This window comes from Medicago sativa, chromosome 8 (genome assembly GCF_051527215.1).
Source record: "Medicago sativa cultivar Bolivia chromosome 8, Bolivia_mono, whole genome shotgun sequence".
In the NCBI taxonomy this organism is placed as follows: Eukaryota; Viridiplantae; Streptophyta; class Magnoliopsida; order Fabales; family Fabaceae; genus Medicago; species Medicago sativa.
Window position 1 is genome coordinate 12288272 of NC_140756.1, and position 23480 is coordinate 12311751.

At 33.7% G+C, this 23480-nt stretch overlaps 1 protein-coding gene and 2 pseudogenes across 3 annotated transcripts; 2 read left to right on the top strand and 1 right to left on the bottom strand.

The window, feature by feature from the left end:
- The first annotated feature begins 600 nt into the window (after nt 1-600).
- LOC146897019 (ABC transporter C family member 8-like) lies at nt 601-6211 on the top strand (annotated as a pseudogene). Its single transcript, XR_015021321.1, has 11 exons — nt 601-2034; nt 2157-2477; nt 2978-3064; nt 3139-3759; nt 3857-4021; nt 4125-4419; nt 4812-5026; nt 5145-5450; nt 5528-5591; nt 5717-5956; nt 6061-6211. The product of XR_015021321.1 is annotated as an ABC transporter C family member 8-like (transcript).
- A 1688-nt stretch (nt 6212-7899) lies between these two features.
- LOC146897020 (ABC transporter C family member 8-like) lies at nt 7900-13136 on the top strand (annotated as a pseudogene). The gene is made up of 11 exons (XR_015021320.1): nt 7900-8053; nt 8252-9699; nt 9793-9879; nt 10184-10769; nt 10884-11048; nt 11153-11447; nt 11537-11751; nt 11834-12139; nt 12237-12300; nt 12433-12672; nt 12793-13136. The product of XR_015021320.1 is annotated as an ABC transporter C family member 8-like (transcript).
- A 1415-nt stretch (nt 13137-14551) lies between these two features.
- Nucleotides 14552-18017, bottom strand: LOC146897021 (GTP cyclohydrolase 1-like). The gene is made up of 2 exons (XM_085732074.1): nt 17729-18017; nt 14552-16037 (listed from the first exon to the last, which is right to left on the bottom strand). Exons 1-2 carry the CDS (start codon nt 17934-17936, stop codon nt 14869-14871), a joined length of 1377 nt encoding a protein of 458 aa, XP_085588200.1. The 5' UTR covers nt 17937-18017; the 3' UTR covers nt 14552-14868.
- Nucleotides 18018-23480: the final 5463 nt, after the last annotated feature.

Genomic DNA, 23480 nt, shown 5'->3' on the forward strand with positions numbered 1-23480 from the left:
ATGCAGGGAATCTTAGTCTAATCAAACGAAGGTCAAACTCTTATATTCAATATAGGAAGTTAATTAGTTTAGTCTATTCTTAATCATCTGGCTGCATACATGAATCATATATGTTTAGAGCTTTTTTAAATAATAATTTTATAACATTTTAATTAAAGCTTCTCACATGTCAAGTAGACTTTACCTGAAAAAATAATAAAATAAAATATAGGCTTCACACATGCAATGAAAAGTTGTACTGTGCATATAATTTAAACAAACTTGTGCTCAATGTGATAGCCTTCTCTGCTGCAAAAGGAACACAGGATGGAAATGGAAATGGAAATGTCAATGAAAAGTTCTAATGTACATATCGGTACGCTATGCATACTTTGATTTTTTTTTTCTTTCTTATTTCTATGATTCATGCATGTCACAAACCATGATTCCAGAATTTATATAAAGTAAAGATTACTTGTTCATGAATTCATCTCATTTCTTGCACAGTTGATTATGGTTGTTGAATTTTATGGACAGTATTTTACTAAGCCCAAGACACTAAACTTTGATTGTTGTTTCTTTGTGCCTGTTTAAAAAAACTTGGTTATATACATAGGAACTCATGGTGTCCCAGAATGTTTATCTGATTCTGAGCCACTGATAGATCAGAAAGTTGAAAAAAAACAAACAGGACTAGGCCGTGCTACCTTTCTCAGCAAGTTAATTTTCTCTTGGGTTAATTCTTTACTCAGTTTAGGTTACTCAAAGCCATTAGATCTTGAAGACATACCTTCCCTTGTTTCTGAAGATGAAGCAGACATGGCTTATCAAAAATTCGTTCGTGCTTGGGAATCACTTGTTAGAGAGAGGACAAAGAATAATACAAAGAGTTTGGTTCTTTGGTCTATAGTAAGAACTTTCTTAAAAGAAAACATATTAATAGCATTTTATGCATTAATCAGAACTATTTCGGTTGCCGTTTCACCTCTTATACTTTATGCTTTTGTTAACTACTCAAATAGAACTGAGGTAGGTCTCAAAGATGGTCTTTCTATAGTTTGCTTTCTGATTCTTACCAAAGTTTTGGAGTCTTTGTCTCAAAGACATTGGTTTTTCAACTCAAGGAGGTCAGGAATGAAAATGAGATCATCTTTGATGGTAGCAGTTTATCAAAAGCAGCTAAAACTTTCTAGCCCGGCAAGAACAAGACACTCGGCTGGCGAAATTGTGAATTACATTGCAGTTGATGCATATAGAATGGGAGAATTCCCATGGTGGTTTCATATAACATGGACTTGTGCATTGCAACTTGTTCTTTCCATTGTTATCCTTTTTGATGTTGTTGGTATTGGTGCTCTTCCAGGTTTAGTCCCTCTTCTTATATGTGGACTTCTCAATGTACCATCTGCAAGGATCCTACAAAATTGCCAGTCACAGTTTATGATTGCACAAGACGAACGTCTTCGATCAACTTCAGAGATTCTGAATAGTATGAAGATTATTAAGTTACAGTCATGGGAAGAAAAATTCAAAAACTTAATTGAGTTGTTACGCCATAAAGAGTTTGTATGGTTGTCGAAGGCACAGATCCTTAAAGCTTTTGGATCATTTTTGTATTGGCTGTCTCCTACAGTTATTTCTGTTGTTGTTTTCCTTGGATGTTCTGTTTCCAAGAGTGCACCATTGAATGCTGAAATCATTTTCACAGTTCTTGTAACATTGAGGAACATGGCAGAACCTGTTAGGATGATCCCTGAGGCTTTATCCATTCTGATTCAAGTTAAGGTTTCGTTCGATCGTCTCAGTAACTTTCTGCTTGATGCAGAACTAAACAATGATGATAGTGAAAGAAACATAGAGCAATGTTCGGTTAATGCTATGGAAATTCAAGATGGCAACTTCATTTGGGATCATAAATCTTTGTCTCCAACTCTAACAGATGTTAATATAGAAATCAAATGGGGACAGAAAATAGCAGTTTGTGGACCAGTTGGAGCCGGAAAATCATCACTTTTGTTTGCAATACTTGGAGAGATTCCTAAGATTTCAGGAACTGTAAGTTACTACAAATATAACATATTTACTTTTTTTACCATGCTAAATTCATATGATTAAACAAAGAATCAGTAAGATATTAAAAAATTTACACCATGATATTTTACTATAATGTCAAACAGGTTAATGTAGGCGGCACACTAGCCTATGTTTCTCAATCTTCTTGGATACAAAGTGGAACAGTTCAAGATAATATACTCTTTGGAAAGCCAATGGACAAAACAAGATATGAAAAAGCAATTAAAGCTTGTGCTTTAGATAAGGACATCAATGATTTTAGCCATGGCGATCTTACAGAAATTGGTCAGAGAGGGATCAATATGAGTGGAGGACAAAAGCAAAGGATTCAGCTAGCTAGAGCAGTCTACAATGATGCTGATATCTATCTCCTTGATGATCCTTTCAGTGCAGTTGATGCTCATACAGCTGCAATACTATTCCATGTAAGCAAATATAACTTTTATCATCTTAATTACTCTCTCAGTTCCAAAACAAGTGTCGTGATTTTTTTCACACAAATTAAAGAATGTTGTAATTTTACAAAATAGTTTTTTTTTTTTAATAGTGGTTATCAATCAATATTTATTTAGAAGTAGAATGAGAAAAGTAATTAATGTCCCATTGAAAACGAAAAGCAATACTTATTTTGGAACATTTTTTACCAGCTAAAGAGATACTAATTTTAGAATGTAGGCAGCTATGACGAATAGACTTAGATACGGAAACCGGACACGGACACGTTGACTCTGATAATAATTTGAAAAATGACATAATTCAAGGAAATCATATGTATCGGTGTCGTGTCCGTGTCGGACATGATAGGTATTTGACAAGGGACATGCCTAATCTAAGGAGTATATGTGCTTCATAGGTAGGCAGTATAATAAAGTTTTTGTCCTCATTTTGTTGTATCAAACTAACTGCATCTACAACATTACTACAGGACTGTGTCATGAATGTTTTAAGAGAGAAAACAGTCATTCTAGTTACTCATCAAGTGGAGTTTCTCTCAGAAATTGATACTATCTTGGTAAAGTATTTCATTTGGATTCCTATATTATTTTACATTTGAACATTGTTTAACAGGATGAACTCAAAATCTAGGTAATGGAGGGTGGAAAAGTTATTCAATCAGGTAGTTATGAGAATCTCCTGACAGCTGGAACAGCCTTTGAACAACTTGTGAGAGCACATAAGGACACAATTAATGAGTTGAATCAAGTTAATGAAAATAAAAGCGATTCTGAAAATGTGGTTTTGTCTAATCCTCAACACCCTCATGGTTTTCATCTCACTAAAAATCAAAGTGAGGGAGTGGTTTCTAGTATCAAGGGTCCAATTGGTACACAACTTACACAAGAGGAAGAAAAATTGATTGGCAATGTTGGATGGAAGCCATTTTGGGATTATATTAATTATTCCAAGGGGACATTCATGCTGTGTTTGATTGTCTCAGCACAATCTATTTTTTTGGCTTTGCAGACTTCATCAACCTATTGGCTTGCTATAGCCATTGAAATTCCAAAAGTTACTAATGTCACCTTGCATGGAATATATGCATTAATTTCTTTTTCTAGTGCTGCTTTTATATATGTAAGAACTTACTTGACTGCACTTTTGGGATTAAAAGCTTCTACTGCTTTTTTCTCAAGCTTTACGACAGCTATCTTCAACGCTCCTATGCTTTTCTTTGATTCAACTCCTGTTGGAAGGATTTTAACTAGGGTAAGATTTATTCATTCACAATAAAGGTAAAAAAATCTATGTATTTCCTTTCTATTCGTTCATTACTAATTAATCAAATATTTTCTCTATTATGCAGGCTTCATCAGATTTGAGTATTTTGGACTTTGATATACCTTATTCTATCACCTTTGTAGCATCTATATCACTTGAAATTTTGGTGGTAATCTGTATAATGGTTTCAGTCACATGGCAAGTTTTCATTGTTGCTGTTCCTGCAATGGTTGCATCAATATTCATTCAGGTTTATTATCCACTTTCCAATTTTTATTCATTAGCAATTCTCTTTCCATGGTTAGATTAAGAACTTCTTAATCTTCTTTTGTGTTTCTTTTTCCTTATAAAAGCGATATTATCACGCCACTGCAAGGGAACTAACTCGGATCAATGGAACAACCAAAGCTCCAATAATGAATTTTGCAGCTGAGACATCACTAGGAGTGGTTACTGTAAGAGCATTCAACATGGTAGACAGATTTTACAAAAATTACTTAAAACTTGTGGACACAGATGCTTCATTGTTCTTTCATTCTAATGTGGCAATGGAATGGGTGGTTTTAAGGATTGAAGCTCTTCAAAATCTAACTGTCATCACTGCAGCTTTGTTGCTTATTCTACTTCCTCGTGGATATGTGTCCCCAGGTATTAAACATATTTTTGCCTCTGCAAATATAATGTATTTTGCTTTCAGTCCCTATACTAATTTTATTTTAGTCTCTGCCAAATTTGTTCAAATTGAAATTGGTTTCTGTTACACTTGTCTAATATTCATTTTAGTTCTTGTATAGTTCTTATTCGAGGGATTAAAATTAAGTGATCTACATTAATTCCGATATAAACATATATTTAAGGGACTAAAATAATGATAACGACCAAAAGCAAAAAGCAGATACTCACCAGAACTTAAAACAAAACAATTTTTTATACAGGAACTACAAGAAAAAAAAGTATTATATTTGCAGCGTCAAAGGGGACATTCATGATAAGATTTTGTTCAAGCTAATAACTTTTGGCAACTCTCATTTCTTGTGCAGGCCTTGTGGGACTGTCTCTTTCTTATGCTTTTACCTTGACAGGAGCCCAAATATTTTGGACTCGATGGTTTTCCAACTTATCAAACAATATTATCTCTGTCGAAAGAATCAAACAATTCATTTATATACCAGCTGAGTCTCCTGCTATTGTGGATAATAATCGACCTCCATCTTCATGGCCTTCCAAGGGAAAGATTGATCTTCAGGGATTAGAGGTAAAGTTGCATCCCTGTCTTCTTTTCCACCTCAATTTCAATGTTGTCGCCTATTTTACTCGCGACAACTAGACAAAAATAATTGGTATGATGTCTGTTTTTTAATGGTTGGTTTCAGATTAGATATCGTCCTAATGCTCCATTAGTCCTTAAGGGAATCACTTGTACCTTTAAAGAAGGAAGTAGGGTAGGAGTTGTTGGAAGGACTGGTAGTGGAAAAAGTACACTTATAAGTGCTTTGTTTCGCTTAGTTGAGCCTTCAACAGGTGATATTCTTATAGATGGGATTAACATATGCTCAATCGGGTTGAAGGATTTGAGAACTAAGCTAAGCATCATTCCTCAAGAACCAACTCTTTTCAAAGGCAGCATTAGGACAAACCTGGACCCTCTAGGCCTGTACTCAGATGATGAAATATGGAAGGTGAATGAACTAACTTTAATTGCAGTTGAATTTTACATGAGCCATTCAATAAAATAAAATTTGATTTGTATATTTAGGCTGTAGAAAAATGTCAGCTTAAGGAAACAATCAGGAAGCTACCAAGTCTCTTGGACTCTTCTGGTAAGTCTTTCAACATTAAGGAAACTATAATCATTGAATTTACACCTTCTCATTTCTATTGTTCTATATATGATTTTGTAACCAATACATAAGGCATGAAATTCTAATTCTGATAAGTTTTGCAGTAAGTGATGAAGGTGGAAATTGGAGCTTGGGACAAAGGCAATTGTTTTGTCTTGGAAGAGTTCTACTTAAGAGAAACAGAATTCTTGTTCTAGATGAAGCGACGGCATCCATTGACTCTGCCACAGATGCAATTCTACAAAGAGTAATTAGACAAGAATTTGAAGAATGCACAGTTATAACTGTGGCTCACAGAGTTCCGACTGTCATAGACAGTGACATGGTCATGGTCCTATCTTATGGTATGTTATTTCCTTATTCTTCATTCTTTTTATTTTCCATTTTTTCTGCTTCTGTTTTTAGTACTATTGGTTGCCTCATAATTTTTGGCTGGTCATAATTAAAGGGAAACTTGTGGAATATGATGAGCCTTCAAAGCTAATGGACACAAACTCTTCATTCTCTAAGTTGGTAGCTGAATATTGGTCTAGCTGCAGGAAGAGTTTCCTTCCCAAACATTAGCAGACAACAACAATGAATACTGACTTTATGGAAAACAAATACTCCCTCCGGTCCTTATTATAAGAAACAATTGACTTTTTTGGTTCATAGAATAATTAATGTATCTTGTTATAAATATAGACTAGATACATCACTTACACAATGAACCTAAAAAGTCAACTTTTTCTTATAATAAGGACCGGAGGGAGTATATTTGTTTACACAATTACACTCATTTTCCAACCGTATCCTCGAATTAATATAGTTCAAACCACTTTCAAGTTATCATTTTTCAGGTTGCATTTATTGTAATGGAAACACACAGGGGCCGTTCCTACGAATATGGAGGCTCGGTGCTGGAATTGAAATGAGGCCCATAATAAAATAAAGATGTATTTTTTTTAAAAGAACAATGTAAGTGTTGTTTTGGAAAGGGGAAAACGTTAATCTCTATTTGAACTTGTCAGCCTCATAAAATTAAACCATAAATCAGCCAATTTAGCAATTTGAAAAACTCATAAAATTAATCTCTATTTGAAGAACTCATAAAATTAATCTCTATCAAACTCTATTCCAGCATTTAGCAATTTTAACATTCAACAAAAATCAGCCAATTCCATGAAAGGAAGTAAAAGAAAAACGAAACACTGATGGTGAGAGGAATGGAACGCGCGTTGGTATGTATTAGAGAAAGAGTATTTTTTTTTAGTGGGGGGTACTGGGCTATAAATTTTTTTTGGAGGCTCATACCCTGGGGAGGCTCGGTGCTATAGCGCTGCTTGCACCCCCTAGGGTCCGGCCAAACACACCAATAATTAATAAGATAAATTAGTAAAATCAAAATTCTCTTTCTTTCATTTGTTTAATTTTTTAATGTGTAAATTGGTCAAGTGCAACAATTAGTATACTATATTTGTTTTTTTTTAATGGTAGAATTTTCTCCCTTGCCGGTATTTGAACACTGACCTTTAACTCCTTGACTCTTTTAAACCATTAGTTCAAACAAGTGAACTACTCATCTCCCACTAGCATACTATACTTGTGTCCAAAACAAGTAAATGATATTGATGTTTACTATTATATCATTGAATATTGGTCTATATTTTCTTTGGAATGTTTTTTCATACGCATTGGTCAGATCGAACTCTGGACCTTCGACATTATCGAGCTAGCTAACCTAGTAATATAAGTGGATAAGGAAATGCATATAATAATCCAATAACAAGTCTAACTTAAATTGAGGAATGAAGGAAATATATAATAGAGAACTTCAGAGGTTGTTTATCTCTAGAAAACGTGCCTGAACTAATCGGGGAGTTCCTTCGATTGGTTTGCAACTGCGATGGCTTCGGGGTTTTATCATTGCAGCGGTCATGGGAAAAGGAAATAGAGCAAGAACATCTCTCAGCTTAATTAATGCGTATTTCTATTGCCTTTCTTTATAAATCTAAAAGTAAGGGCAAAAAAGGTCTTAAATTATGACTGATCTATGATAGACTAAGAGAGTGAGTATTCACAATTTTAGATACGGAATCTGAGTCAAATCAAATGAAGCTCAAATTATACTCATAATTTGTTTCTTATAATAAGAACTGGAGGATTATAAAATAAATAGGAAGTGTATTCTTAATCATCTAGCCCATACTGACATGAATCATATAATATAATAATATAATATCATTAATTATGTTTAGGGCTTTTTTTATATCATTAACGCTTTGACCTGAGAGAATAATAAAATATATATATATACAAATGAACGTGTCAAGTGGAAAGTTTTGCAGTGCATATAATTTAAACAAACTTGTGCTCAATGTGATAGGCTTGTCTGCTGCAAAAGGAGCACAGGATGGAAATGGAAATGGAAATGTCAATGAAAAGTTCTAATGTACATATTGGTACGCCATACATACTTTGTTTTCTTCTTCTTTTTCTTATTTATATTATGGAATTAATTGGTTCTTGCTTTCATGAATTTATCTTATTTCTTGCACATTTGACTATGGTTATTGAAATTCATGGACATTATTAAGTTCAAGACATTAAAATTTGATTGTTGTTATTTTGAGCCTTTTTAAAAAATCTTGGTTATATAGGAACTCATGGTGTCCCGGAATGTTTATCTGAGTCTGAGCCACTGATAGATCAGAAAGTTGAAAAAAAACAAACAGGACTAGGTTGTGCTACCTTTCTCAGCAAGTTGATTTTCTCTTGGGTTAATTCTTTACTCAGTTTAGGTTACTCAAAGCCACTAACTCTTGAAGACATACCTTCCCTTGTTTCTGAAGATGAAGCAGACATGACCTATCAAAACTTTGTGCATGCATGGGATTCCCTTGTAAGAGAGAAGACAAAGAAAAATTCCAGGAGCTTGGTTCTTCGGTCTGTTATTAGAACTTACTTAAAAGAAAACATAGTAATAGCATTTTATGCATTACTCAGAACTATTTCAGTTGTAGTTTCACCTCTAATACTCTTTGCTTTTGTTAACTACTCAAATAGAACTGAGGCAGATCTCAAACAAGGTCTTTCCATAGTTGGTTTTCTGATTCTCACCAAATTGGTTGAGTCTTTGTCTCAACGACATTGGTTTTTTAACTCAAGGAGGTCAGGAATGAAAATGAGATCAGCTTTGATGGTGGCAGTTTATCGAAAGCAGCTAAAGCTTTCAAGCTCGGCAAGGACAAGACACTCAACCGGTGAAATTGTGAATTACATTGCAATTGATGCATATAGAATGGGAGAATTTCCATGGTGGTTTCATACAACATGGACTTGTGCATTGCAACTTGTTTTGTCCATTGCTATTCTTTTTGGTGTTGTTGGTATTGGTGCTCTTCCCGGTTTAGTGCCTCTTCTCATCTGTGGACTTCTCAATGTACCACTTGCAAGGATCCTACAAAATTGTCAGGTACAGTTTATGATTGCACAGGATGAACGCCTTAGATCAACTTCAGAGATTCTAAATAGTATGAAGATCATTAAGTTACAATCATGGGAAGAAAAATTCAAGAACTTAATCGAGTTCCTACGAGAAAAGGAATTCAAATGGCTGTCTAAGATACAGTTCCTGAAAGCTTTCGGAACATTTCTTTATTGGCTGTCTCCTACAGTTATTCCTGCTGTTGTCTTCCTCGGATGCACATTTTTCAAATTCATCATATTCATGAAGATCGTATCTTATATTTTTCCTCCCATGATGTTTCACCATAATGGAAAACAGGTTAATGTAGGTAGCGCACTAGCCTATGTTTCTCAATCTTCTTGGATACAAAGTGGAACAGTTCGAGATAATATACTTTTCGGCAAGCCAATGAACAAAGAAAAATATGAGAATGCCATTAAAGTATGTGCCTTAGATAAGGATATTGATGATTTTCGCTGCGGTGATCTTACAGAAATAGGTCAGAGAGGGATTAACATAAGTGGAGGACAGAAGCAAAGGATTCAACTAGCTAGAGCAGTCTACAATGATGCTGATATATATCTTCTCGATGATCCTTTCAGTGCAGTTGATGCGCGCACAGCTGCTATTCTGTTCAACGTAAGGAGATATCACTTTTATCATGTTAATTACAATGAAAATACCGTGTCCTCATTTTGGTGTATCAAAGTAACTGCATCTACAAAATTACAGGACTGCGTAATGACAGCCCTAAGAGAGAAAACAGTAATTTTAGTGACGCATCAAGTGGAGTTTCTCTCAGAAGTTGATATAATACTGGTAAAGCGACTTACTTTAATTTTCATATTTCAATTTGCATTATGTGGGCGTTTGGAAAAGCTTATCAAAATATCATATGATATGTCCATCAGTTGTTTATAGCTTGGTTTTAATATTATCCTCCAAATAGCCTTTTTTTTTTTAGCTTATATAGAGTTTAACCTCATTCCCTATCTGATTGTAGAAACAACTTATACCTAAGTTCTTATATGATAAACACTTAATTAAGTTTGTATATCCATTATCCATACATCTCCTAATGCAATTAATAATTGAACATATTTAACATGAACTCAAATTCTAGGTAATGGAGGAAGGAAAAGTTATTCAATCAGGCAGTTATCAGAATCTCATGGAAGCTGGGACAGCCTTTCAACAACTTGTGAACGCCCATAAAGAAGCAGTTACTGACCTAAATCAATATAATGAAAATAAAGGAGTTTCTGAAAATGATGTTTTGGCTAATCCACAAGACTCTCATTGTTTTTATCTCACTAAAAATCAAAGCGAGGAGGGGATTTCTACCAAGAGTCAACTTGAGGTACAACTTACAAAAGAGGAAGAAAAAGTGATTGGTGATGTTGGCTGGAAGCCATTCTGGGATTATATTTCTTATTCCGGGGGATCAGTCATTTATAGTTTTGCAGACTGCATCCTCCTTTTGGCTTGCTATTGCCATTGAAATTCCAAATGTATCTAGTGCCACCTTGATTGGAGTGTATTCATTAACTTCTTTTTCTAGCATTTTGTTTGTATATCTAAGGTCTTACTTGAATGCACATCTCGGATTAAAAGCTTCTAATGCCTTCTTCTCAAGCTTCACCAAAGCTATCTTCAATGCTCCAATGCTTTTCTTTGATTCGACCCCTGTAGGAAGGATTTTAACCCGAGTAAGATTTCTTTATTGCCCCCAATAGGGAAAAAAATCTATATATATATTTGTTCTGTTCATTCACCATTTCTAATCATCCCCCAGATTTATATCAAAATTGTCTCTCTTGCAGGCTTCATCAGATTTAAGTATTTTGGACTTGGACATGCCTCATTCCATCCTCTTTGCATTATCTGTAGCAATTGAAATTCTGGTAATAATTTGCATAATGGTTTCAGTCACATGGCAAGTTCTCATTGTTGCTGTTCCTGTAATGGTAGCATCAATATTCATTCAGGTTTATTATCCACTTTCCAATTTTTCTTGATTCCTCATTCTCTTTCCATGGCTAGATCACTGACCTAGGAACTTCTTAATCTTCGTGTCTTTTCTTCCAAAAAGCAATATTATCAAGCAACTGCAAGGGAACTAATGCGGATCAATGGAACCACCAAAGCTCCAGTCATGAATTTTGCAGCAGAGACATCATTAGGAGTGGTTACTGTAAGAGCATTCAACATGGTAGACAGATTTTTCAAAAATTACTTAAAACTTGTGGACACAGATGCTTCATTGCTCTTTCATTCTAATGTGGTAATGGAATGGATGGTTATAAGGATTGAAGCACTTCAAAATTTAATTATCATCACTGCAGCTTTGTTGCTAATTCTTGTTCCTCGTGGATACGTGTCCCCAGGTAATAATGTTGCATAAGAGGTCATCTGCGATGACATGATTTTGCTAATACTGACAATTCTCGGCAATTCTCCTGTTCTTTGTCTCCAGGACTTGTGGGACTGTCTCTTTATTATGCTTTAATTTTGACAACAGCCCAAATATTTTGGACTCGATGGTTTTCCAACTTATCAAACTACATTATCTCTGTTGAAAGAATCAATCAATTCATTCACATTCCATTCGAGCCTCCTGCCATTGTGGAGGATAACCGACCCCCTTCTTCATGGCCTTCCAAGGGTAGGATTGATGTTCATGGATTAGAGGTAACATTGCATTTATGTCTTTATTTTGCACTCCACTTTTAAGCAAGTTGTATAATTTCTGTTTTATGTACATTGGTTTCAGGTTAGATATCGTCCTAACGCTCCATTAGTCCTCAAGGGAATCACCTGTACATTTCAAGAAGGGAGTAGGGTGGGGGTTGTTGGAAGGACTGGTAGTGGAAAAAGTACACTTATAAGTGCTTTGTTTCGCTTAGTTGAGCCATCAAGAGGTGATATTCTCATAGATGGGATAAACATATGCTCAATCGGGTTGAAGGATTTGAGAACGAAGCTAAGCATCATTCCTCAAGAACCAACTCTTTTCAAGGGAAGCATCAGGACAAACCTTGACCATCTAGGCCTGTACTCAGATGATGAAATATGGAAGGTGAATAAACTAAATGGTAGAAAAATATATAGCTATTAATTATAGTTGAATTTTGCTTGAGCCATTCAATACAGTTATATTTGATGTGTATGTTTAGGCTGTAGAGAAATGTCAGCTTAAGGAAACAATCAGCAAGCTACCAAGTCTCTTGGACTCTTCTGGTAAGTCTTTCAACAATAAGGAAACTATATAATCATTGAAGCTACAACTATTCATTTCTATTCTAATGTTCAACATTTGATTTTGAAACCAATAAATAAGGCATGAAAATCTAGTTCTGATAAGTTTTACAGTGAGTGATGAAGGTGGAAATTGGAGCTTAGGACAGCGCCAACTGTTTTGTCTTGGAAGAGTTCTACTTAAGAGGAACAGGATTCTAGTTCTGGATGAAGCTACTGCATCCATTGACTCTGCCACAGATGCCATTCTACAAAGAGTAATTAGACAAGAATTTGCTGAATGCACGGTTATAACCGTTGCTCACAGAATTCCAACTGTAATAGACAGTGGCATGGTCATGGTTCTATCTTATGGTATGCTAATTCCTTATTATTTTATATTTTCCTTTGTTATTATATGCATCTGCTTTAGATTTCTAGTAACCAAAGGGAAACTGACTATCTGTTGCCTAAAATCTTGGCTTGTTACTAAAGGGAAACTGGTGGAATATGATGAGCCTTCAAAGCTAATGAACACAAACTCTTCATTCTCTAAGCTAGTAGCGGAATATTGGTCTAGTTGCAGACATTAGAAGACAGAAACTATGAATACTGACTTCATGTAAAAGAAATTAGAAGACAGAAACTATGAATACTGACTTCATGTAAAAGACATATAGTTAAATAAATTGAAGGAAAATGGCTCACGTCCCAGTAGTTATGATCTAATTCCTTGAAATTCTAGATATATAGTATACTTGGTGTCCACCACAAACTAAATGATATTGATGTTTATGAGATCACTAAATATTTATATTGTTAAGAATTTTTTTAGAGGAGTTTAGGTCTTTTTGGAATATGAGTTGAATCTTGACTACCAGGTAATGCTTAGTTGCTTATGAGATTACTGATACTAGTGAAACATAAAGGATAATATCACTATTTCTTTTAATTATGTTTTTGGTTATCATGTTATAAATACGAAGTTTTCACCGTTATTGACGGTGACTAATCTACGTCAGAAAACATGTGGGGCGCACAAGATGAATTCTTCCCGCCTAATCGAGTTTTCTCCATACACAAGAGTCAAAAATCGAACTCATGATCATTTAATTAAGGGGCTTAAGTCCCTTACCACTTGCATTAATCCATTGTAGGTGACTAGTGTACACCAGTCCTGTGGGACACACAAGGTGAGTCATACCCTCCAAATCAAACCACTTACTTAAGGAGTACAAATCTCTTATCACTTGCATCATTTCATTTTCGTTTCTTTCATTATGTTATTAGTTGTTGGAAATTCCGCATTTACTGTGGTCCGCCTCTAGTCGGATAGATATGAATCTTGATAAGAGTTTATAAAGAGGAAGTACTCCTCACCTTATACGTCGGATTTGTAAGGATGAGTAGACCCCTATTTTTTAGAGACTCCACCCTCATTGCAGCTGTTGTTCTCAATCGTTCTATCTGAAACCTACCTCTCTTGGAAGAGGTTCTTAATCTCCTTAATCTTCAAGATTGGACTGCCCACCATTCAACAATCAACATTGTTATAGAGAGGCCAACACATGTGCAGATCCATTAGCCAAAAAAGGATTTGATGCTCCATTCTTTTCTTCACAGTTTTTGTTAATTCTGAGACTGCAATTTTCTTCATGCTCTTTTGGTGATGGATTGTAAGGGTGATTTCACCCACGGTTTAGTTCGTTAATTAAGCCCTCTTATGATAAAAAATAAAAAATAAAACAAGATATTTAATAGCAATAATTCATGAAACAGAAAATCACGCATAAATGAAGAATGATTTCCAAATAGTTTTCATGACAATTATCACTCTTTTTTTACAAAAATATTCGCTTAAATTGATGAGTATTTCATTCAACATCCCTAAAAACGTAGAGGATAAATCTCCGAACAAACTCACAACACCTAAGTCAATAGCATATATAACGGCAAAATGCATGCAAATAATACAATAAAACTAAATTGACTGTAATATTTATGTCTTCGAATTTGTAAAAACCAAATGAACACTACAACAAGACGGAAAATTAAACAACGCCGCAAAAGATAACTAACATCACAACGCCGCCCTCAGACGACGAGGAAAATTGTATCTAGAACTATTTGAAAATCACCTATTTAAATTGTGATAAAGAAAAAAATCAAGAGGTGTAATTTCGGATAAAAATAGATCCAAAACTACCCCAAATAAAGAGAGAAAACAAGGCCGACTTATTAAAGACAGAAGAGATATACAATCCATGACCATTATCACATAGTAAAATATTGAACTTAATAGAAAAGAGGCACCAATCAAATACACCAAAGTTTTCAAATCTTCAGCCCAAAATAAAACAAATAATCAAACATATCAAAGACAACATTATTATTACTCAAAATAATAAAAAATGGAACAACTTCATGAGAAACCACTAAAAACTTTTGCAACATTGCACAAATTTAGGGAGTAAATCGTTTGAAATTCTACCACATGTCATATGAGGAAGACTTTTTATTAGAAATAGATTTATTTATAGATTTATTTATGGGTGCACTTGATAAAACTAATCATTGCCCTTCAAGAGATGTAGCACTTGGAATACTCTCCAAAAACTTGGTCCTTGCAGCAAGATTAGTTGAAAAGTGTCCTAATACGGCAATGGTTGCGGTATTGCTTCCAAATTTTTCAATTCCCCTAGAGATCATACAAGTGTGACTTGCTTCAACAACTACAATCACATTTCCACCTACCAATGGTGAAAGGGTTTCTGCAATCTGCTTTGTGAGCCTTTCTTGGACTTGAAGTTTGAAACCATAAAAATGAACTATTGATTGTAAAATGGACTTTCCAATTGGATTGCATCCTTTAGAAAGAAAGTATCCTATATGAACAACACCATAAAAGGGAAGCAAATGATGCTCACATTGTGACCAAAAAGGCAAGTTCACTTCAGAATATATTTCCTTGTCATCAAACCTTACCTCTCCATTGGTATTAGAAATGTAACCATTCATCTCTATATCAATGTTACTAGCACATTGAAAGTTCATCAACCATTTCAAAAATCTAGTAGGAGTTTCTACAAGCTCTTTCCTTGTTGGATCTTCTCCTAAAGATTTAACAATTGAAGAAACTGCATTGACCATAATAGGAGTACTGATTGCTTTAATTTTGGATGAAACTTCAGCATATAGAGAAGGACACCAACATTGATCTAGTGGTCCTTTAAGACGAACTTTGTCATTATCAAGACCTCTAAACTTTAGAAGACTAAAGAAATCACTCCATATTTCAGCATTTTTGTTCTCATAAACACCAGATCCTGAAGAAACAAGTAACTTAACCCACCCTATATCGTTTGAGTCGATATCTTTGTATGGAAAAGGGATATGTGTGCATTGTAGTATGATAGCAACTCCTTCTGGTTGTATCCCTTGATGCAAAGCTGAACACATCTCATCTGCTAAACGCTGAGGCTCTTGAAGTCGTTTTGCAAATGCTTCCGCCACACGAGGAAGCTTGCTTAAGCCTACCACTCTTTGGCCTGAAGGGATATAACCAACATGACACTTGACTTGAAATGGTAACAAGCAAGACTCACAATAAGAGTAGAGGTCAATATCTCTCACAATCACAAGTCCACCTACTCCACCACCATGACCAATTTTATTATTATTTAGGCCATCTTCAGGGAATAATGCACCTTCAACAATGTCCTTCACATTTTGCCTATAACCTGCAGAGAAAAGTTTAATATCCTTAAGTACAAATCTAATTAAAAAAAACATAGTTTCTTTGTGGTTTAGATGTGTCCTTTTGAACAAAAATGCTATTTATCCGCAGAAACGATGTGTACTTTTGAGATCCGCTATGGTATTTTTTAGAAATATGAGGTGGAAAAAGTTGCTCTCTTATTTTTTTTAACCCCATATAACCTAAGATAATTGTCGAGTTTTAGCATCTAAACTTTAAAAAAAAAAAAAAAAAAAAAAAAAAAAAAAAAAAAATTTACTCCATATCTTAAAATGTGTTATAATAGTCCCTACAATATTTTTTTGTCCATAATATATGATTCAGGTACAATTTAGTCTTTATAAAAAAAATTCTTATAAGGACTAAAATTAAATAAAAATGACGATTAATTGTAGCACATTTCAAACTAGATGTTGCCTTTGTATAGGACTTTTTTAAAAAATGTTTGTACCTTTCTATAAAACCACGTCTAAATTCTCAATTACATCTGATTTTTTTACAAAACTACCTTTATTGACTTTATCGTATCTTCATGGTTTGGTTCTATCCCCTAGGAGAGAATCGAACTGAACCAAACTAGAGAGGCAAATTCTACCCATGTTGTTATGCATATTATGGTAAAATACATAAAAATTACGTGTAAGTTGAAAATATTGATTTAAATTTTGTATTTAACACCTTAAATGTTTTGAACAAATTAACACCTTAAATGTTATTTAACCAAATAGGAAAAAGTTTCCAAAGAAAAAAGTTTTTATTTTATGAAGTTTTTTATTAAATATTAAAAAATTAAAAAATAAAATAAAAGTGATTTTAAGAAGAAAACAGAAGATAGTTAGTGTTATTTTAATTCATTCTTACCTTTCCTTCAAGAAAGATTTTTTAAAAAAAAAAAAAGTGATTTAAAATGATTTTTCTAAAAAATGACGGAATTAGATCTGTTTTTTTAAGACAGCTTCATAGAAGCCCCAACCAACTGAACTGAATTATCTACTTTTTATATAGAACTGAACCACAATGTTTTTCTAACTATTACTTGGTTCTTGTGTTTTTGAACTTCACCTTTAAGGTGAACAAGTAGAGGATTTGATGTTCTTAACCACGACCCTTACATATATAATGTGATGTTTTGATCAACTGAATTATGCTCATAGGTTATTAAATTATTGTAAGATATAAATTGAGATTTGCTATTATATTAGTTTAAAATTAATCAATTTCTTTATGGGGATTTAGTGGCTCCAATAATATCCTAAATTTTGTTTGTTATATCATTAAATTTTAATTTTTGAATGAGACAAAATAATTATCCAAAACAGAAGACATGAACGAAGGTGGAAAGCATTTGGTGACAGGGACGGGGGAGTACTCATCACCCCTTCTCATTATTTAAACCTCGCTAAAATTACATAGTAACTGATCTTGAATAAATAAAGCATCATGCTAATAAATATTCTAAGGGCATTCTTAAAAAAAAAAAAAAGTACTCTAAGGACATTGTTTAAGAAATACTTAAAAGAAAATTTTGTTCTGAAAATATAAGTCGAACACATGTCAAATTCACAATTATATTATTTTTTATGTAAAAGTTGTTTCTTTTAGATCCTTAAACAATATTATTAGGACAATTGTTACTATTCTTCATGAATAAAAGTGAAGATCATAGTTACTCACCTCTGGTTCCTTCAGAAAAGGCCTTTGCAACACGAAATGGTGTCTTTATAATGCCTTCCCTGTTAATATCTTCCCCCAAACCTAGCAACAGATCTTTGACTGCACACTCAATGGCACTTCTATTGATCTCTTTCTTAAAACTCACTTCATCATTACTTACTAAATTTTCAACCTCACAATTAGAATGCATTTGACCAAACGACCCCATTAACTGAAAAATCAACTCAAGATAATATTCAACTCAAGAGATATTAAGTAGTGCCTACACAACACAGTTTATATTCCCTATATCTTTGTATTGTATAAGAAGGACCCATATATATAAGATGGAGGTGGACTGGTGCGACATGTTGGGGATACAATTTATTACTTTTTTTTTTTTTTTTGTTGAGGGAAAACAATTTATTATTTGGTGGGTAGGGTATACTTGAGATTTTTGCTGTTTTAAATTTGGCATTTTATGTTCGATTGGATCTTGTAGTAGTTGTGATTTTTTCTCTTTCTTTAAGATGTCTATTTTCTTTATTTTGGTCAAGCAAGATGTCTATTTTAATCGTGCCTAAAACTAAGAGGAGTAAATAGGCAAAAAAAAACCCTGAAATTGTAAGTTTCGTCAAAAACCCCCCTGATTTTTAAGAAACTTCAAAAACCCCCTTGAAATTGTCAAACGTTAATCAATTACCCCCTCCGTTTGTTTGAGCTGTTAAACCCTGTGACATGGCAGTTATATGTACACGTGGCACCTCCATGTGGATTGAACCGTATGCCACATCACAGGGGGGTAATTGACTGTTTTTTTAAAAAAAAAATTTTGCTTTCTTCATCTTCTTCCTTCAACATCACCTTCATCAATGTCATAAGAAAATCCAGAATTTTTTATTTTAGGAAACAACAATCATCAACACCACCACCATCATCTCAATGCATTCTAACAACAATTCTAATTTCTCATACATAGGACAAACCCTCAAAATTTGCATCATCAATCAAAATGAATAGAACACAATAATCAACCAAAATGATTAGGATAAACCCTCAAATTTTTTAGGAACACAATAATCACCTACACCACCAGGAAAAAAAAATTCATAATTCACTAAAGTAAACAACAAAAATAAAATGACCCTTTTCAAAGAAAAACACATTCATTAAAACCCAAATAATTTTCTTTTTAAAAAACTCAAACCCCATTAAAAAAAACTGCACTTTTACCCCGAATTGAGTATGTAAGTCCCAATTGAGAAAGACGAAATCCCCAATTCTAAAAATCCAAACTTTGATACATTCATCACAGATCTATATATTACAATATTTGGCACCCCAATTTTAAAATCTACCTTTACAAAAGAAACAACAACCCAAAATTGGAGGAAATTAACAAATGAGAGTGAGAGATTACAATGAAGGAGAAGGAAGGAACAACGAAGATGGTGAGGAAAGTACAAACAAAACATGTTTGTTGTTAAAGCACTAACACAAGGAAGCGGTTCTCTCAAATAAATAGAGACAAATTGCTTTGGACATCAATTGTTTTTTCACTTTTCCTATTGTATCTGTCACCTTATAGAATCATCAATTGTTATTGTTGTTGATGGTGTTGGAGGTTTAGTAATGTGATGGTGGTGGTGTTGATGATTGTTGTTTCTTAAATATTTTTCTGGAATTTCTATGAATATTGATAAAAGTGATGTTGAAGATGGTGAAGAAGTAGAAGGAAGAAGATGAAGAAAGCAAAAAATAAAATAAAAAAATAGTCATTTACCCCCTGTGATGTGGCATAAGGTTTGGTCCACCTCGAGGTGCCACATGTGCAATTAACCGCCATGTCACAGGGTTTAACAGTTCAAACAAACGGAGGTGGGTAATTGACTAACGTTTGACAATTTCAGGGGGTTTTTGATGTTTCTTAAAAATCAGGGGGGTTTTTGATGAAACTTACAATTTCAGGGGGATTTTTGCCTATTCACTCAAACTAAGAGTCTAACTGTTTTTTTTTTTGAAAGAAACTAAGAGTCTAACTTAAGAATATATATATACTCCCTCCGTATTTATGGTATGATACTTTAAAAAAGAAAAACAAAATGTGACAAACAGTGGTGAAACCACGTTGGGATGTGTAACCAAAAAATGAAACCACATTGGGATGACGGGGTTCGACTCCTCTGAGCTTGAAAAAATACACATATAATGTGACAACCAAGTGTAGCTCTATATCCATATGGTTTTACATAATGTGGACCACTAGTTTTTTCTCTTTGCACGATTAACAAAAGAGACCTAAATCACTTTCAATTCACCCATTTTATATTGTCTCGTGACTTATATTGTGAGAGATGTATTCGATAACATTAATAATAAGTTGATTATTCAATAATTTCATAACATGAAAACGTGAAGATGATAATTGTAGAGTATGTATGTATAATGTAATTTTTTGTCGCCGCGTTGAGGGATTTGGTTTCGTTTTAGATCGATCTACTTGCTGAGTTTCTTGCTCGACATTCAGATTGAAGATGGATTTGTATCTCAGATCCATAGGTTTGTCCTTTTGAGCTTCTTCTTCACGGATCCGTGGTGATCTCTCTGGTGGTTGTGGGTTTTGTTGTTTGATGTTGTTTGTTTCTATTTTATGGTCATTGTCGCCGTCGGTGGCCAAAACGATGTTCTTTGAGTTTGTCGCTGCCTTCTCAAACCCTTTTGGGCAGATTCATCAAAGACGGGTCGTTCAAATCTAGTTTTAGTTTCGTTTGCAGATCTCATTTGTCCGTCAATGGCTCTCATGACCTCTTTTGCGGTTTCGTGGTGGAGCAGAATGTAATGAGCGTGTTTCAAGCGTTCATGCGTCGGAGGATACATATGGTTTGGCCAGAAAGGTGGTGTTAACTTGGTGTCCTTGATCACAGTGAGTTGTTGGTTGTGGATTTGTTATCATGTTGGCGATAAGGTTCACCACCATAAGCAAAAAGTTCGAGTTTGCTTGAATTCGTTCTAGGTTCCTGCTCATGTACATTCGTGCATCACTCTTTTTTTTGCAGTTTGGTTTCATGTTCATAGGCGGACTGGCTAGATTGTACTGGTGTTGGTGTTTTTGCACTTGTTGTTTTCTTAACCTTGTTTGGGCTGGATTGATTGTAACATCTTTGGGTTGTTTTTTTTTATGCTTTTTTGTTAATGGGTCAGGTTTACGTCCCACCAATTTTTTATAACTTTTTATGTTTAATCTATCTATGGGTTAGCATATGGTCTTCCATTTGCTCCCTTTTGTCGCGCACACACATATATAGACACATACATGTATATCATTAATTAAAATTTAAATGTTTGAATCTCTGATCCAGGATCTGGCAATGCCACCTAGTGATGAATTATAAGTCATTTTACGAAACCTATAAAACATTAATATTTATTTTCATATCATACATTTTACTATTTATTACTTTCTTCATCCTACTCTTTTAATTTCTCTCTCTGGTGTAATTAATAAAAAGATAATTTTATAAAATCGATCATATTTTTTTTCCTATAATTAATTAACTACATTTTTAATAGGGTGAAAATGGCAAAGTAAAGTGTAATAAAATATAGAGGAAGTATAAGACAATGCAATACTTTTTTGTTTACTTTTTTTTATTAGATAAACATATACTATAAAATTTTGTGGACTCTTTGTCATTCTAAATCTAGACTAAAAAATAAATTTGTTAATTATACAATTTTCATATATACTAGTGGAAATTTAGACATTAATGTGTTCGTCTATCCGCTTTTCTGTTTTATTGTATTTTATTATATTTTCTTGGAAAAATACAACAATCAAATAATCTTGATGGAAAAGATCAAAATAAATTTCCATTATTGTGCCCGATATTATTTCTATTGAGTGGTCTTGTTTCTATTGCAATGAAATTCAATTGATTTTTTAATGAAAACTATTTTGTACTTTTGAGTTTTGTTGGGTACTAATATCTTGTAAACAAAAGTAATTTAAATTTAAAATTTTATTTAAAATAATAAATATAAAAAGGGCATATATTAAAATTTAAATGATTGAATGATAAATATGTATCAACAAAACTGAAGGGAGAACGTTTATTTTTTAAAGTTAAATAATATTACAAACGTAAAATAAAATTTTAAATACAAGGGTATTTTTTGTTACAAAGGCTAACAAAAACAACAAGAAGAAAAAAAAGGAAGCAGACAGAGAGCTAAGCTCTCAAATAAAAAGTTCCAGCAACATCACTTTGAAGGAGGGGGAGGAGATCCGTTGGTGGAGTGTCGTGGCGAAAGAGGTTGGTGTTCGACGAGGCGTCAAGTTTAGCCATAAAATCCGCGCCTTGATTTCCTTCACGAAGGGTGTGGCTAATCATTGCATTAAATCTGCTCCATTAGCACTTTTATGTCTTGAATCAAAAAAGCATAAGCATTGAATCTCATGAGGGGCCTGTGATGATGTTGATACAAAGTAAGAAATCAGAATAGCAGACTAGGTCGACAATACATTTTTCTTTGACCTACAAGAGGCCTTGATAAATGGCAGAAAGCTCGGCATAGAGAGTATCTGAAGTATGATGGATATAACCAGAAAAACCGGACAAGTAAATGCCTGCCTCATTTCTTAAGACTCCGCCATAGCCAACTCTAGTGGGGGAGCCAAGACACTTCTGTCAACATTAAGAATGACATAAGAATGGTTGTTGTTGTTCCACTTAACCAAAGTTTCATCTATAGCGTCGTCTGTGATCGAAGGATAAGAAGTTTTGAGAGTGTCAATCATACCTTGAATGTTAAAGGAAAGTTAGTTAACATACCAGTTATCATTGCTCAAGCACATCATGTTTCTATTCCTCAAAGTCCACCAAACTGTTACTGCAAAGAGAAAAAATAGAGGACCCGTCGAGCCCTTTTTAAACCAATCATGACTATGAGTAACATTATTCGTGAAGAAATCTGATCGATGAAAACTGAATTGTCGCGAAAAATTTACTAGAGTGATTACAATCACACACACAATGGAGAAAAGTTTCATCAAAGAGACCACACCGAAGCATACCGAAGAGTAGTATAATTAAAATAAAAAATGTTACTATAAAATATGTAGTAAATAAATTGGTGCTTAAATTAAAAATGGGAGCCTGTGCTATCATCCTAACAGGGGGGCCGTTGGGGGTGGTGTGGATGAATAAGTTTTTTTATTTTTTGGTATAAAAAGGGCCTTCCGATGAATAAGTTAATATAACCATTAATCAATAATAAAATATTTAAAATATTGATCAAAAGACATATACTCCCTCTATTCTAAATTAAGTGACCTTGTATTACTATTTATATTATTCAAATAACTTACTTTGATCATATTTGTTTATTATTATGTAAAGATAAATGATAATATATAAGATGATGTTGGATTTATCTCGATGAGTATTTTTAAAATATAAAATTTTATAATTAAATATATTAAAGGTTAAAGATGTGCATTTGTATGTGTGCATCAATCAATAATGTCGGTCCCCGTGAACTTAACTCGGTTGATAAGGGCAATGCATAATATATGCAAAGTCCGGAATTTGAACCTCGGACACAAAAAAAAATCAACAATATCGCATATTTTAAGACGGATGATGTAATATATAGTGTGAACCACATGTTCATTATCTTAAGATTATAATCATATATGTTTTTCGTTTTCTTTTTCTAATCATAGTTGTTTTCTTTATAATTAACAATGTTTTATATATTTTTATTGAAAATG

What these genes read in the sequence shown, in the direction of transcription:
- LOC146897021 (XM_085732074.1), bottom strand. Translation starts at nt 17,936, where the DNA reads ATGGGGTCGTTTGGTCAAATGCATTCTAATTGTGAGGTTGAAAATTTA. An exon ending in CTTTTCTGAAGGAACCAGAG is followed by an intron (nt 16,038 to 17,728) that starts GTGAGTAACTAT and finishes TTTTCTCTGCAG; the next exon opens with GTTATAGGCAAAATGTGAAG.